We start from the raw sequence: 17,467 nt of genomic DNA, 5'->3' as shown, positions 1-17,467 counted from the left end.
GCAGCTGTAAGCATACATACAACAAGCAGAATGTTCATAATCTTTTGGACCCTAACCGAAAGGTTGCTGGATCGAATCCCGAGCTGACAGGGTATATTTCTGTCGTTCTCTGCAAGGCAGTTAACCCACTGTTCCCCGTGCGGCGATGACATGGATGTCGATTTAAGGCAGCCCCCCCTCCCTCCCCCGAACCTGGGTTAAATGCGTAAAACACATTTCAGTTGAATGCATTCAGTTGTACAACAGACTAGGTATCCCCCTTTCCCTTTCCTTTCCTCAGACTGGTTGAAGCAGTGAAGTAGAGGCCAAATGACCACAATCTGCAGGGATCACAACTAACTTACTTGAGGGAAAGAACACAGCTATTACGTTACCCGGCTGTTGTTATTTCATAGATCTGACTTTGAAGTTTCGGAACGTATCTGCAGAACAAACAATTGTGCATACTATTAGCATGGCAAAATGATGCGTCAGCATTGTGCATGTAGAAGCAGAGAGTGATAGAATATGTCTGAGGGAAATTCAAAACGCATGCATTTTTTTGTGTTTTTTTTGTTGGGCATCTTCAAAACAGTGCAAATACATAAAGCAATGAAGACATTTGTTCCTAGATACATTTTCTATGATTGACTTGGCTAACAATGCATTTGGTGGACAAATGGAAATTGACTGTGAAAATAACTTAAATTATATGACATGTATAAAGTCTACTCTATAAAATGGTGCAACATTCTTCTCCAGTTCCTGAAATCAAAACCAATCTTGGCTGGAGAGTAAAAGCGACCTCTTTCCCCTCGTGACGCTCTTCCTTCCTCTCCCACCCAGAGTAACCCCATTTCACGAACAACAGATTCAGAACACTCAGATTGGAGAGGAGAATGTGAAATGTCCTGGAACAGAAACAGAGACAGAGTTATCGTCAAAAACAAAACAATTACTGGAATTTATGGAAATGCGCAAAGACGCGCGCGGTTCTTTGGCACACTGGGGACCATCGATGGAATGTAGAAGTGTCTACTTTTAAGTCAATCATTGGATTAGACACAACTGATTTCGGAATTGTCGCTGTGAGGATTACAATTATGATATACGTCTTATTTTTGCTGTGCCTCGTCCATGTGTCAGGTAAAAGTCAAACTATCTTATTTGTATCCTAGAAATAAAAGGTCAATCAATTGTTATCTTCTAAAAAGATAACATACATGGCTCAAGGTGCTTGTCCTTATTATATTAATCATGTCGACAGAGAGTGTAACCTACAGTAACCCCAGAAAGTATCACTTTTGCACGGCAAACCTAACTACGATTTCTGAACATCAAAATGAATTTGACACAACAAATGACGGGCTACAATAAAAGTCAAAGTGAAAAGCAGAAGGCAGCAGCCTCTTGAGAGAGCAGGATCTCATAGCAGTTTCCTGCCATTGTTCTGTAGATCAGGGCTAGAATGCCACAGAGATAGAATGCCACAGGGATAGAATGCCACAGGGATAGAATGCCACATTTGGATTTAATGGAGCAAAATGACCCACCATATGACTGGTTTTGTTATTTAGCTCAGAATGATTTAAGTTGGGGGGGGAACTGATCCTAGTTCAGAATGTAACTGGAATGTGTCAAAAGGTTGTTGTGTTATGCCTCGCCTAAGGCCTTCAAATTAAAATCTGGGCCTCAAGCCAGTTCCACTGCTTATTTTCATTATTTCCTTGAAATCAGGCACTGATTTAGACCTGCGACACCATGTGGGTGCAATTAATTATTAGGTAGAACAGAAAACCAGCAGTATTCTGGACCTGGTAGTCGTAGGGTAAGATTTAACTACCTTTGCCCTAAGGTCTAGTAATGTTCATTTGGATTAGAATAGATAAACTGATCTCACATCAGATTGTAATAAGCAATAGGTCATTACAGTAGCTGCCCTTTGTTGTTTTACCTCATAACAGTTTAGATGACTGTATCAAATGAGTGGCGCCATCTCGTCCCTACAGGTGCGGTGACAGACCTGACCGTCATCTCCAACGCTGAGGCCTCCACCCCTCAGCTCTTCTCCATCTCCTGCCTCACTGGGGAGCGGGATGCAGCAGAGCTAGACCTGGACATCAAGAAGGACAACAGCATCCTCATCCTCTCCTCACGGCCACGTTACAGAGTCAAAAGGCCCAAGACCAAGGAGGTGGTGGCGAACGAGTTCGTGGGTGTGATGGACCTAACAGGCATCTTCTACTGCCATGCGTCCCAGGGAACTGATCCTCTTATAAACCTGGGTAAAGTGACTCTCATCAACAACTTTGCCAAAGGTAAGGAAGAGGCTCTAACTGAAAGAGTGTGTGTGTGTGTGTGTGTGTGTGTGTGTGTGTGTGTGTGTGTGTGTGTGTGTGTGTGTGTGTGTGTGTGTGTGTGTGTGTCTGTGAGAGAGACAGAGTTAACTTGTCTTCTTCTGTATGGCTCCTATCAGCCCTGTTTGTCCCGGCCCACCTCACGGTGACAGCAAACAGAGGAGACACAGTTCACCTGGCCATGCAGGTCCTGAGCTCCCAGAGAAGAGACGTCACCTGGAAATACAACGGTGAGTCGCACAGGGATAGAGGGAGGCATGGATGGGTGCATGGATGAAGGGCAGGCATTTATGTGTGAGCAGGGAATAGATTCATCTAAATGAGACGATGGCAATATTGAATCATTGCCTTTGTATTTTAGAAACACGTACCATGTGGATTATAATGTGTTCACATTATTAAGAGCTTGTCCTATGTGCTGACTCGCTGTGTCGCAAAACCAGGTAACTATCACTACACGACCCACTGGGGTGATGTGTCCAACAGTACGGCTGTACTAACCCTGGAGGATGTGGCTAAAGCCAACGAGGGCATCTACAGTGCCAGCTTCGTGGGAGACAGTCCCATCAATGGAGCCTGGATGAGGCTGATTGTCAGAGGTGCAGTAGGGCTGTTCCCATTACACACACCTCCCACAAGACATACACACTTGATATGTGTGGATGATGGTGTTGATGCACTTTACTGATAGTACACTAGTCTGTGCTGTTGTTTATCTATTTTCCATCTGGATAGAAGCTTTTTTTTTTTTTCCTCTGAAACATTTTTGATTGGTTGTGTCTTTGAATGTACATTATTAGTACTCAGTTAGTGTTATTAACGTGTTTATTACTACTGACCATTACAAGAGTATGTATGGTGATTCACATATGGATGAGGTGCTTGTATCTGGGTGGGTTGGCCACTGACGCTCCTCCACTGTCCTGCACAGACTGTGGCAGTAAGAAGTGGGGTGCCGACTGTGACAAGGACTGTCCAGAGTGTCTCAACGGAGGGGTGTGTCACCACCGGGACGGGGACTGCATCTGCCCACCGGGGTTCATGGGGATGCGCTGCGAGACAGGTGTGTGTAAGGGGGGGTGGCAATATGTTTAAAGCATAAGATTATAGTCGTTGAAGCTGACACATACGACAAATTAGCAATAGTGTGTGTGTGTGTGTGTGTGTGTGTGTGTGCGTGCGTGCGTGCGCGCGTATACGTGCATGTTTGTAAAGACAAGTATATTATATTTCCAAATTGTCTGAAGTAACTGTACCTGTACTGTATCTATGTGTACTGTATTCCCACCCAGCCTGTAGAGAGGGAATGTTTGGGCTTAACTGCCAGGAGTCATGCAAGCCAGAGATGGACTGTAGAGGGCTGAGGTTCTGCCTGGCTGACCCTTACGGATGCTCCTGTGCCAGTGGCTGGTCTGGGAACCACTGCAACAGATGTGAGTTCATTTGTTATGCAGTGCATTCGGAAAGTATTCAGAGCCTTTGACTTTTTCCACGTTTTGTTACCTTACAGCCTTATTCTAAAATGTATTGTTTTTTCCCCCTCATCAATCTACACAGAATACTCTATAATGACAAAGCAAAACAGGTTTTTAGACATTTTGCGAATGAAGCACCTTTGGCTGCGATTACAGCTTCCAGTCTTGTTGGGTATGCCGCTACAAGCTTGGCACACCTGTATTTGGGGAGTTTCTCCCATTCTTCTCTGCAGATCCTCTCAAGCTCTGTTAGGTTAGATGGGTCGCTGCACAGCTATCTCTCCAGAGATGTTAGATCGGGTTCAAGTCTGTGCTCTGGCTGGGCCACTCAATGACATTCAGAGACTTGTCCCAAAGCCATTTCTGCGTCGTCTTCGCTGTGTGCTTAGGATCGTTGTCCTGTTGGAAGGTGAACCATTGCACTGAACCTTTGCCCTGAACCTTTGCCCTGAGCGCTCTAGAGCAGGTTTTCATCAAGGAATTTTCTGTACTTTGCTCCGTTCATCTTTCCCTCTTTCCTGACTAGTCTCTCAGTCCTTGCCACTGAAAAACATCCCCACAGCATGATGCTGCCACCACCGTGCTTCACTGTAGGGATAGTGCCAGGTTTCCTCCAGACGTGAGCTTGGCATTCAGGCCAAAGAGTTCAATCTTCGTTTCATCGGACCAATTAGTCTTGTTTCTCATGGTCTGAGAGTTCTTTAGGTGCCTTTTGGCAAACTCCAAGTGGGCTGTCATGTGCCTTTTACTAAGGAGTGGCTTTCGTCTGGCCACTCCACCATAAAGGTCTGATTTGTGGAGTGCTGCAGAGATGGTTGTCCTTCTGGAAGGTTCTCCCATCTCCACAGAGGAACTCTGGAGCTCTGTCAGAGTGACCATCGGGTTCTTGGTCACCTTCCTAACCAAGGCCCTTCTCGCTAGATTGCTCAGTTTGGCCGGGCGGCCAGCTCTAGGAAGAGTCTTGGTGGTTCCAGAATTGTTCCATTTAATGATGGTGGCCACTGTGTTCTTTGGAACCTTTAATGCTGCAGATATTTTTGTTACCCTTCCCCAGATCTGTGCCTCTACACACTCCTGTTTCGGAGCTCTACGGACAATTCCTTTGAACTCATGGCTTGAATTTTGCTCTGACATGCACTGTCATCTGTGGGACCTTATATAGACAGGTGTGTGCCTTTCCAAATCATGTCCAATCAATTGAATTTACCACAGATGGACTTTTACCACAGATGGACCAATCAAGTTGTAGAAACATCTCAAGGATGATCAATGGAAACAGGATGCACCTGAGCTCAATTTCGAGTCTCATAGCAAAAGGTCTGAATACTTATGTAAATAAGTATGTAAATAAGTATTCTGATTTTTATTTTCAATACATTTGCAAAAACTTCTAAAAACATATTTTTGCTTTGTCATTATGGGCTATTGCATGTAGATTGATGAGGAACTGTCAAGTCCAGGATCCCTTCCCATCCAGAATCTCCTCCCAAGTCCATGATACCCTCTCCTCCTGGGCACACTGCTTGGTCCTGTTGTGGTGGAATATTCGGTCACGTTTGTCGTAAAAATGATCGGACCAAGCTGCAGTGTGATCTGGGTTCCACATCTTTATTTAAAATAAGTGAACCACACAACAAAACAATAAAGACTAAATGAAACGTGACGACAATGGAGTTTTAACATGCAACTACACATAAACTATATCCCACAAACCACAGGTGGAAAGAAATCACCAACATAGAAACAAAACTAGAACCCCACATAGAAATTATAAACTAGACTAACCCCCAGTCACGCCCTGATCTACTCTACCATAGAAAATAAGGGCTCTCTATGGTCAGGACGTGACAGGAACATTTTTTATTTTATACATTTTAGAAAAAGGCTGGAACGTAACAGAATGTGGAAAAAGTAAAGGGGTCTGAATACTTTCCGAATTAACTGTATGTAGGGCTATGGCATATCATAGATGGCCCAATTAATATTGATTGTAATTGTACAACCGACCTATCAACATGACTGCATGTGTTGAAATAGATACACAGAGTACATAACATGCATAGCCATATCAGGTAGCAATTCCATCACGACAGATCCCAACACCTTGGTTTTCCCATCCTAATGTCACCTCTCCCCCTCTTCCCCAGTCTGCCACAGGGACATGTACGGGGCAGACTGCAGGCTGCGCTGTAAGTGTAAGAACGGTGGAGTGTGTAACCGTTTCAGTGGATGCCAGTGTCCCACTGGCTGGAGAGGACGGCACTGTGAGAAATCAGGTAGGTAAGCATTACTTCCTCCTCCTCTTCCTCCTCCTTTTCCTTGCCCTCCTCCTCCTTTTTCATCGCCACTGACACTACCAGCATCAATACTAATAACGTCATCACAAGTAGCAGTAGCATCTTCGTCATCAACATCATAATCATCACCTCATTTATCTTCCTCTTCATCATCTGTTTCTTTCCCATCAGACCGCGCCCCCCAGATCTTGGACATGGCCAGTGGTCTAGAGTGGAACCTTCACTCCAGCCCCAAGATCCTTTGTTCTGCCACAGGCAACCCCCTGCCCAGCCACGCCAGCATTGAGCTGCGCAAACTGGACAGCACTGTGCTCAAGGTAGAGGCAATGGGAGGATGGGCGGCCATTTTACATTTGATTATTCAATTACTGGGAAACAAACTGTGATGGTGTAGTCAGTGAGATTTGTGAAATCCAATGTTTTTGTAATAGTGAAAATATGTCAATATGTTTTATGATAATGTCAGTTGGCTCAGCATTACATCAGTCTGTAAGCAGCCTTATCAAAATATTTGTGGACCTCTGATTCAGGCGTCTCGTACTACCATGGACTCCAATAAGAGCACAGCCCAGTTTGATATTCCCCGTCTGTCCACTGAGCATGCTGGGTTATGGGAGTGTAGGGTTTCCACCAATGGGGGACAAGACTCAAGGAAGTTCAACCTCAGTGTCAAAGGTGAGAAGAGAAAAGTATTTTACTGGTCTATATCAGTCAATGTGAGGTGCTTAACATTGAGGGCAGGTTTCCCAGACAAAGATGAAGCCTAGTCCTGGACTTGAACATGCTTTTTAGTCCAGGACTAGGCTTGATTTGTGTCTGGGAAACCAGCCCTAAATATACACTGAGAAATGGTCTGGCGATAAAGATTTCATGTTCTGGTTGAGACTCATCAGATCACCCATTACTCAAATTCTCACCCACTTTTACTCCCCTCTCTCGCCAGAGCCACCGTGCCCCAGCACCCCTCCCAAGCTGCTGGAGAAGAGGAGTAAGCAGCTGGTGGTGATGCCTGTGGAGTCCTACAGAGGAGACGGACCCATCGACTCCACCAAGCTCCTCTACAAGCCCATGGAGACAGGAGACTCCTGGTCCTCCATCATAGGTGCATACAGATGGCGTTTGATCTCATGTGAAGTCACGGGAGTTACAACTACTATCCTGGCAACATAACATGTCATCCATTTCACAGGAAAAATGGCCTTGCCTAAAAACAACGCAAGACAATTTGCCAATTCGTCATTATCAATATTAGATCCCTACTCTATATGGGTAATCCTGTCTGATTCTCTATGTTTCTGTGTTCCTGTCTTTTAGTGTACAGTAGAGAGCCTATAACTCTGATGAATCTGAAGCCATCTACACGCTACCACGTCCGTGTCCAGCTGACCCGTCCTGGGGAGGGAGGGGAGGGGACTCTGGGGCCTGAGGCCATCATGGAGACTGACTGTCCAGGTGAGCAGCAACAGTATGCCGGGATTCGTTTTTGCGGTGTCGAAATGCAATAGTCAGAGCAGAGGTTTGTAGGTAATTGGTGATGTTGCAGGTGGGGAGTGTGTGTGTGTGTGTGTGTGTGTGTGTGTGTGTGCGTGTGCGTGCGTGTGTGCGTGTGTGTGTGTGTGTGCGTGTGTTTCTAAGTTGTTTCTAAGTTGTAGTAGAGGCTGGAGGACCTTTCCATGACTGCGTGTTCTGTGTTGCTGCTGTAGAGCCCACTCTTCGACCAGAGATTGACTTCAGCTCGCTGGAGGGCCGCAACGCCACTGTGCGCTGGCTGTTGCATGGCAACGCGGACAGGGCCAGCGGGTTCTTAGTGCAGCTCTTCGGGCCCTCCCCCTCAGGAGAGAAGCTGAGAGAGGAGACCACCCTGCTCAATGTGCTCTCCACCAAGTTCTACAACCTGCAGTACCACCAAGACTACACAGTGGTCGTCAGGCTGCTCAACTGTGGCAGTCTGGGGCCCGCCTCTAAGCCGTACAACGTCCGCATAAACAGCCAGGGTAACTAACAAGAGCTCCTCCTATTGGCTTAGCAGTGAGTGTTGACGACTGTCATTGGTGGATGGTTGGTGGCTCCCCCCTGCCCTTATATTGTGTCATATTTAAAGATGGGTGCATAAAGGAAAGGGCATTTAGGAATGGATGACTTACTAAGGAAATACGGAAAGAAATTCAAGCACTTTAATGGTACAATTTGTCAATCGCCATATAGCCTAAGCGAACACCTTCTGACCGATACTAACCTCGCTGATGTCTCCTCTCTGTCCCTCTCCTCCCCTCTTTCCCCCAGGTCCCTCATCTCCTCGGAACGTCCAGGCTCTGCCCCTGTCTGTGTCTGCGGTGCAGGTGAAGTGGCAGCCCCCTGAGGACCCTAACGGGGGCATAGTAAAGTACATCATAGAGTACCAGTCGGTGGGACAGGGCAGCCTGCACCCCTGGGTCGACACAGACGATGGCAACAAGACAGCTAAAGATGTGACAGCGCTCAACGGTAGTACTCTCTACCAGTTCAGAGTGAGGGCCTTCTCTAAAGTACCCGGGGAGTGGAGCAAGTTTGTCCATGCCAGGACCCAGGGAGACGGTGAGAGACGGTTTAAAACACGCATGGAGTAAAAGGTGTTAAACAGGTTCAAAAAGGCTTCAAAGTACATGGATTTAAAGTTTTCCACTTGAAAATCGAAGGTTTTTTTTTCTTGACCTTTTCAGTACTCAAAAGAGGTCAAAAGCCAAAGGTTTGTTTGAATCCCACACGATCTGTTGTTTAGATCAAGCAATGCTGTAATCCCAAATGAATAACAAAGAAGGGTACCTCCATCTCATTTAATCACTTTAGATTGCCAATCTTTCCCACTCGTTTGGGATTGAAGTGTAATGCTGGATGTAAACAACAGATCGTATGGGACATGGACTCATTTTGACATTTGAACACATTTGAGGTCTTGAAAATGTCCCAAAAACGTTGAGTGAAATTTTAGAGTGAACATAGATTTTGGTTGTTGTTGTGAACTATCACTTTAAAACGTGAGGATACTTACATAAGTATAAGAGTATCTCCTCATATCACCTCTCCCTCTAGGTCCCCAGGACTTCACTCCTACCACCCAGGGTGTGGGGGGGCTTCCAGGCAGTGAGGGCTACCATTTGTTGGTAGCTGTGGTGGGGTCTGTGACGGTCACCTGTGTCACCATCCTGCTGGCCCTGCTGGCTCTCTTCTGCATCCGCAAAACTCTGCTCAACCGCAGACGCACCTTCACTTACCAGTCTGGATCGGTGAGAGATAGAGAGAGAGGACTCACAAACACACAAATATGCCATAAAAAAAAACACCTAAACTGCAGTACCAGTCAAAAGTTTGGACACACCTACTCATTCCAGGTTTTTTCTATATTGTTTACTATTTTCTACATTGTAGAACAATAGCGAAGACATCAAAACTATTAATACCACATATGGAATCATGTAGTAACCAAAAAAGTATTAAACAAATCCAAATATATTTTTTATTTGAGATTCTTCAAAGTAGCCACCCTTTACCTTGATGACAGCTTTGCACACTCTTGGAATTCTCTCAACCAGCTTCATGAGGTAGTCACCTGAAATGTTTTTCAATTAACAGGTGTGCCTTGTTAAAAGTTCCTTTGTGGAATTTCTTTCCTTCTTAATGCGTTTGAGCCAGTTAGTTGTGTAGTGACAAGGTAAGGGTGGTATACAGAAGATAGCCCTATTTGGTAAAATACCAATTCCAATATTATGGTAAGAACAGCTCAAATAAGCAAAGAGAAACAACAGTCCATCATTACTTTATGACATGAAGGTTAGTCAATCCAGAAAATGTCAAGAACTTTCTTCAAGTGCAGTCTCAAAAACGATCAAGTGCTATGATGAAACTGGCTCTCAAGAGGACCGCCACAGGAAAGGAAGACTTACCTCTGCTGCAGAGGATAAATTCATTTGAGTTACCAGCCTCAGAAATTGCTATATAAATGAATGCTTCACAGAGTTCAAGTCACAGTCACATCTTAATATCAACTGTTCAGAGGAGACTGCGTAAATCAAGGCTTCATGGTCAAATTGCTGCAAAGAAAGCACCACTAAAGGAAACCAATAAGAAGAAGAGACTTGCTTCTGCCAAGAAATACGAGCAATGGACATTAGACTGGTGGAAACCTGTCCTTTGGTCTGATGAGTCCAAATTTGAACCGTCTTGTCTTTGTGAGGCGCAGAGTAGCTGAACGGATGATCTCCGCATGTGTAGTTTCCACCGTGAAGCATGGAGGAGGTGTGATGTTGAAGCATGGTGGAGGAGGTGTGACTGTGTGGGGATGCTTTGCTGGTGACACTGTCTGTGATTTATTTAGATTTCAAGGCACACTTCACCAGCATGGCTACCACAGCATTCTGCAGGGATATGCCATCCCATCTGGTTTGCGCTTGGTGGCACTATCATTTGTTTTTAGACAGGACAATAACCCAACACACCTTCAGGCTGTGTGAGGGCAATTTGACCAAGAAGGACAGTGATGGAGTGCTGCATTAGTTGTCTTGACCTCCACAATCACCCAACCTCAACCCAATTGAGATGGTTTGGGATGAATTGGACCGCAGACTGAAGGAAAAGCAGCCAAACTGTCCAAACCTTTGATTGGTACTGTATATTCCTTCACTAACAAGTTGGATAACCTGATTAGATAAATAAACATTCCACACTATCTCAAACTTCACATATAGACATGTTATGAGAAACACACCTCAAATCTGATAATTTCTATGCTTTGATTAAAAACAAATCCAACAAAATTATCATTGCAACCCGTAGGGAGAGGAGACCATCCTCCAGTTTAACTCTGGGACCCTGACCCTGACAAGGAGGCCGAAGCCTACCTCTGAGCCCCTCACCTACCCCATCCTGGAGTGGGATGACATCAAGTTTGAAGATGTGATCGGAGAGGGCAACTTCGGACAGGTCATCAAGGCCATGATCAAGAAGGACGGGGCCAAGATGAGCGCTGCTATCAAGATGCTAAAAGGTAGTAGGTACCACACACACATGTACCAACGCACGCACGCGCGCAGGCAAGCACTCACTCACACAGCAGTGGTGGTCGGTGATGTTTAAGATGGAGGATGGATGATATATTTTTTATGAGCATGGATTTATTTCTATTACAGCATATTGGATGACTGTCATTCATATTCCATTCACCCAGCTCAATGTAACATTGATAGGTTTAGCCTACTACATGATACTTGAATTTTCCCAATACCCATCATGAGGGTTCTACAACCTAGTCTATGAATGACAGTTTACAACGTAGGTGCACAGGTTGAGAGAACATTTTGAGTAATCAAGGTGACAGACAGTGACACATTCAATACCGGCTTGCACACTATTGCTTGCATCTAGCTGATCTAGGGTGTAATCATTAGTCCAACAGTTGCAAACAAGAGTTTCTAATGGGCAAATTTTGTTCCGTTTGCTTCCGTTTAAGAAACGTTTTTCAACAGAATCGGCGGAATGAATACACCCCTGATCACGCATAAACACAGTTCACTTTCATAGCAGCCACATACAAACAGTATGAACATTTTGCTTGTTGTATAATTCCTTCTCGCATCTACACTCTCTCCTCTCAACTTTTCCCTTCACTTGTGGACTTCAGTGCACAACACAACAGCTGTCTGTGACCAGGGGAAAAAACCTTTCCAAGCCAAACCTAATAACTGCTAACCACTAAACACAGCCTACATCGTTGTCACCATATTAGCTAAAGACATTAGCAATGTCATTGTCAACATAGCTAATAGAACTAACGTGTTAGTAAACCCGCTACAATCATGCAGTACAGTATACAGTTAGCATCAGTTTAGCAGTTACACCAGCAGGCCCCGGTAGCAATAAATGAATAAAACCAAAAGCTTACCATGACTTGGAAGAGTTCCAGTGTTGGATAGCCATAGCCAGCTAGCTAACATAGCATTCCTCTCTGTTTGAGCTGGGTGTTTGAGTAGACTATCTAACATAGCATCCCTCTCTGTTTGAGCTGGGTGTTTGAGTAGGCTAGCTAACATAGCATCCCTCTCTGTTTGAGCCTGGTGTTTGAGTAGGCTAGCTAACATAGCATCCCTCTCTGTTTGAGCTGGGTGTTTGAGTAGGCTAGCTAACATAGCATCCCTCTCTGTTTGAGCTGGGTGTTTGAGTAGGCTAGCTAACATAGCATCCCTCTCTGTTTGAGCTGGGTGTTTGAGTAGGCTAGCTAACATAGCATCCCTCTCTGTTTGAGCTGGGTGTTTGAGTAGGCTAGCTAACATAGCATCCCTCTCTGTTTGAGCTGGGTGTTTGAGTAGGCTAGCTAAGTGAAAGTGAGAAAAAAAATCTCTCTCTCGCGTCACATTCATTTTTAAAGAAATGAATTTGTTCAAAACTGTTCAACTATTGTTTTTCACTCTCTTTGCGTCAACTACTGACCACATTTTATGCACTGCGGTGCTATCTGTAAATTATGCTTTCAGTACTAGATTCATTTTCTGATCCTTTGATTGGGTGGACATCATGTCAGTTCATGCTGCAAGATCCCAGATAGGTTAGAGCAGGGGTGTCAAAGTCAAATGGACGGAGGGCCAAATAAAAAAATCAGCTACAAGACGAGGGCCGGACTGTTCGAATGTTCATTGAAAATTTTTTAAATGACGCATATAGTCTAGTGAACCTAATTGAACCTACTGAAAACCTAACAAATATATTACAATATGATCAGATAAATAAAGCAATATTTTCTTATGGCTCTGTCAGTAATCTTTAATTTTCAACAGACACAAAAGACAAATTTCCTTTATATAAATATCCCCATAACATGAACATTAAATGAAAGAAACCGGTATTCAAGGCACCATCAGTAGACTATATTTTCTATTTTAGCAAAAGTGGGCTAAATTTACTTCAAAGAAAAAACAATAATAGCAATTTTCTATCATCCACTCAACTGAAATATTTTTAAAATATAATTGGATTGAAATACAAAAAAATAAAAAATAATACACTTTGTTTAAGGAGAAGTAACATGCAGTGAAAACAAATATTACATTTTAACTTTTAAACTTGAACTGAGTAAAAACTCTAAATATGTGATTGCACAGTAATGTTCACTTGTTTGAGGTTGAGGGTGATACTTGGTGGTGTCCCATCTTTTCCACAAGTTCATCAATGTTCGGGGTAAGGCTCTGAGCTGAAGAAATCCTCAGAATTGAGTGGAGGTGTTCAGCAGTAAGTCGACTTCTGTGTGATGTTTTGTTCAGGTTCATCAAAGAAAACAGTTGTTCACACAGGTATGTGCTGCCAAACATAGACAACGTTTGAGCAGCCTGGATGCGCAGCTGGGGCATTGTGCCGGGAGGAAACGGGCGAACTCCGCAGCACCCACTGCCGCATATTTTGCCCTCAGTGCATCATTGCATTGGAGGTCAATCAACTCCATTTGGAGGTTTGGTGGTGAGCTTTCCACGTCAACAGCAAATGGGTTACCGAGCAGTTCCAACCTGCTTTTTTGTGCTTCAAAGTCAGCAAATCGGCGTCGAAAGTCAGCGGCAAGCATACCTATTTTATCAGCCAACTGTGTGCTCGGGAACGCACTGGTAGAGAGCTTCTCTTTCATGGTCTGGCAGCTGGGAAAGTGGCTCAAATTTTCTTTCCGCATCTGCGTCTCCCACAGAGTCAGTTTGGTTTTAAATGCCTTCACTGTACTGTACATATCAGAGATGACACGATCCCGACCCTGCAGCTGCAAGTTTATTGCATTCAGATGACTCGTAATGTCACACAGAAAAGCCATTTCACACAGAAACATTTCGTCTCGGAGTTGTGTTGTGTCTTTCCCTTTGCTGTCCAAGAACAGACAAATCTCCTCACGAAGCTCGAAACATCTTTGAAGCACCTTTCCCTGGCTTAGCCATCGCACCTCTGTGTGATAAGGCAAATCACCATGCTCCGTTTCTAACTCCGTCAGAAATGCCTTGAACTGGCGGTGATTCAAACCTTTGGCTCTGATAAAGTTAACTGTGCGCGTGATGATGCTCATTACATGCTCCATTTTCAAGGCTTTACCGCACAACGCTTCCTGGTGTATGATACAATGATAAGCTGTCAGCTCACCTGTCGCGTTTTCCTCTTGCATCTTTTCCCGTATCTTCGCCACCAGTCCGCTCCTGTGTCCACACATCGCAGGTGCTCCGTCGGTTGTCAAACCCACGAGTTTTTCCCAAGGCAGCTCCATCTCATTTACACATCTTGACACCTCTTCATACAAATCATGCCCCGTAGTTGTGCCATGCATAGGACGTAAAGCCAAAAACTCCTCTGTCACGCTTAGGTTGGAGTCCACTCCGCGGATGAAAATTGACAACTGGGCAATGTCAGAAATGTCGGTGCTCTCATCCACAGCCAAGGAATATGCAATAAAATCTTTTCCCTTTTTCACAAGCTGCTCTTTTAGATTGATGGACAACTGGTCTACTCTCTCGGCAATGGTGTTTCTGCTCAGACTCACATTTAAAAAGAGTTGCCTTTTTTCTGGGCAAACTTCGTCACAAACTTTAATCATGCAGTTTTTGATGAAATCCCCCTCCGTAAATGGCCGGGCTGATTTAGCGATCTCTTCTGCCAAAATAAAACTGGCCTTGACAGCAGCCTGGCCTTGTGATTTGGCTTTTTTGAACAGAGCCTGTCGAGATTTGAGGCCTCGTTTTAATTCCTCTGCCTTTTGTAGCCTTTGTTCCATGTCCATATTCTTGTTTTTGTCCGCGTGTTTCGTTTCATAATGTCGTCTCAGATTATACTCTTTCAGTACCGCCACACTTTCTCCACACAGAAGACACACAGGTTTTCCAGCTACCTTCGTGAACATATACTCCGACTCCCACCTTGTTTGAAACCCCGGTTCTCAGTATCCACCTTCCGTTTTGCCATTTTTGATGGGTATCTGAAAGTTAATTTTACTGTGATGCTGACGACTGCTGTGCCAATAAATATTGAAATGAAGCAGCCTACTGCTCGGTGCGTCACCTTTGCATTGTGGGAAATGTAGTATTGGTGCGTGTAAAAGATCTGCGGGCTGCCGGCTTGCTGCGGGCCGGTTCTAATAATAAATCAAGATCATCCCAGGGGCCGTAAAAAACCTTCTTGCGGGCCGGATGTGGCCCGCGGGCCTTGACTCTGACATATGTGGGTTAGAGGATGTCATCTGTAAGTTGTCATAATTACTGTGTAAGTCCATGGAAGGGGGTGAGAACCATGAGCCTCCTAGGGTTTGTATTGAAGTCAATGTACACAGAGGAGGACGGAAGCTAGTTGTCCGCCGGCTACGCTATGGCCCTACCCTACAGAGTGCTGTTGAGGCTACTGTAGACCTTCATTGCAAAATAGTGTGTTTTTATTAATTATTTGGATTATTATGTGAATACACAGTATCGTTCAAAAGTTTGGGGTCAACTTAGAAATGTCCTTGTTTTTGAAAGAAAAGCAACTTTTTTGTCCATTAACATAACATCAAACTGATCAGAAATACAGTGTAGACATTGTTAATATTGTAAATGACTATTGTAGCTCGAAACGGCAGATTTTTTAAATGGAATATCTACATAGGAGTTCAGAAGCCCATTTTCAACAGCCATCACTCCTGTGTTCCAATGGCACGTTGTGTTAGTTAATCTAAGTTTATCATTTTAAAAGGCTAATTGATCATTAGAAAACCCTTTTGTAATTATGTTAGAACAGCTGAAAATTGTTGTTCTGATTAAAGAAGCAATAAAACTGGCCTTCTTTAGACTAGTTGAGTATCTGGAGCATCAGCTTTTTTGGGTTCGATTACAGGCTCAAAATAGCCAGAAACAAATAACTTTCTTCTGAAACTCGTCAGTCTATTCTTGTTCTGAGAAATGAAGTTCCTTTGTCCATTGTCTGTGTTCTTTTGCCCATCTTAATCTTTTATTTTTATTGGCCAGTCTGAGATATGGCTTTTTCTTTGCAACTCTGCCTAGAAGGCCAGTATCCCGGAGTCGACTCTTCACTGTTGACATTAAGACTGGTGTTTTGCGGGTACTATTTAATGAAGCTGCCAGTTGAGGACTTAAAATGGTAAACTTGGATTAGTTAACACAATGTGCCTTTCGAACACAGGAGTGATGGTTGCTGATAATGGGCTTCTGTAGATAGTCCATAAAAAATCTGCAGTTTCCAGCTACAATAGTCATTTACAACATTACCAATGTCAACACTGTATTTCTGATCAATTTGATGTTATTTTAATGGACAAAATATTTGATTTTCTTCCAAAAACAAGGACAATTCTAAGTGACCCCACACTTTTGAACGGTAGTGTATGTGATGTATATTTAGTATAGTTTTATCTAAAAAGGATATTTTTTAATTTTTACGGTTTCACTATTTTTATTTTTATGAAATTCACTGAGGAGGATGGTTTTCCCCTTCCTCCTCTGAGGAGCCTCCTTTGACACACACTTACACTACCACACAAGCATGTACACACACACACACACACACACACACACACACACAATCACATCAATAACTCATACTCACACACATAACAGTCAAAGAAACAAAACACACATTCTAACACAGTGATATAATGTCACAAAGCTTCTTTCTCTGTACATGTTTGTAACTTGTTGTGTGCGCTGTTTTGTTTTAAGCAGAGTTTGCCTCGGAGAATGACCACCGGGACTTTGCAGGAGAGCTGGAAGTGTTGTGTAAACTGGGCCAACATCCCAACATCATCAACCTCATAGGAGCCTGTGAAAACAGGGGTGAGCACACCACCTACTGGCCATGCTGGGCAACGCTCTTAATTGATACTATACTAAAGTATGGACATTGTAATCTCAAGGGAAGACTTTTAAAGTACTGTATCTCTTTAGGAAACATTTAAATAAATAAGTCTGTATTCTTATATGATAGCTATAGTATTCTGATAGTGATTTTAATATTTACATTTGAAACTCTGTTACACTACATTGTGTTAGCGTATAGCCTTACGTTATATACGTTTGGACCAAGCTCTGAGCATGAAATGTCTATTTCCTAGCCACTTCTGACAGTTTTGGGAAAAAATTGAATTGCCTGTTTCTCTTTGTATAAAGATCTACGATTGATAACATATGGTGGGGAGGAAGTTTAGAGCGGAAAGTACCTTAACAGAGATTTAAAAAAATAAATATATATATACATCCTACTAAACCACCGTGTGTCACAATCCTAATGGTTCTCAAGTAGCCTTGACTTAGCACTGGTGGTTCTCTCTCTCTCTCCCTCTCTCTCTCTATACAATTATGACGATCACAGCACAGGACGAGAA

The 17,467-nt window shown here is 43.7% G+C and overlaps 1 protein-coding gene across 2 annotated transcripts in view; it reads left to right on the top strand.

Moving 5' to 3' along the window:
* Positions 1-846: 846 nt before the first annotated feature.
* The window catches only part of LOC115145320 (tyrosine-protein kinase receptor Tie-1-like), a 28,588-nt gene continuing 11,967 nt past the window's right edge, over positions 847-17,467 (top strand). The window contains exons 1-16 of one of the 2 annotated variants that reach the window (XM_029686807.2): positions 847-1,125; positions 1,989-2,297; positions 2,456-2,566; positions 2,780-2,935; positions 3,268-3,399; positions 3,629-3,769; positions 5,959-6,087; positions 6,280-6,425; positions 6,639-6,783; positions 7,052-7,210; positions 7,423-7,560; positions 7,812-8,102; positions 8,392-8,682; positions 9,178-9,371; positions 10,918-11,128; positions 16,809-16,919. In XM_029686807.2, coding sequence (XP_029542667.1) covers positions 1,083-1,125; positions 1,989-2,297; positions 2,456-2,566; positions 2,780-2,935; positions 3,268-3,399; positions 3,629-3,769; positions 5,959-6,087; positions 6,280-6,425; positions 6,639-6,783; positions 7,052-7,210; positions 7,423-7,560; positions 7,812-8,102; positions 8,392-8,682; positions 9,178-9,371; positions 10,918-11,128; positions 16,809-16,919 — 2,707 coding nt within the window. In that variant the 5' untranslated portion in view covers positions 847-1,082. Of the gene's footprint in view, positions 1,126-1,988; positions 2,298-2,455; positions 2,567-2,779; positions 2,936-3,267; positions 3,400-3,628; positions 3,770-5,958; positions 6,088-6,279; positions 6,426-6,638; positions 6,784-7,051; positions 7,211-7,422; positions 7,561-7,811; positions 8,103-8,391; positions 8,683-9,177; positions 9,372-10,917; positions 11,129-16,805; positions 16,920-17,467 lie in introns of both variants that reach the window. The other variant, XM_029686806.2, reaches the window with a different exon arrangement.

Source organism: Oncorhynchus nerka, linkage group LG17, assembly GCF_034236695.1.
Source record: "Oncorhynchus nerka isolate Pitt River linkage group LG17, Oner_Uvic_2.0, whole genome shotgun sequence".
NCBI lineage: Eukaryota > Metazoa > Chordata > Actinopteri > Salmoniformes > Salmonidae > Oncorhynchus > Oncorhynchus nerka.
Note: the sequence above shows the minus strand (reverse complement) of the source record. Positions and strands in the feature narration are given on the sequence as shown.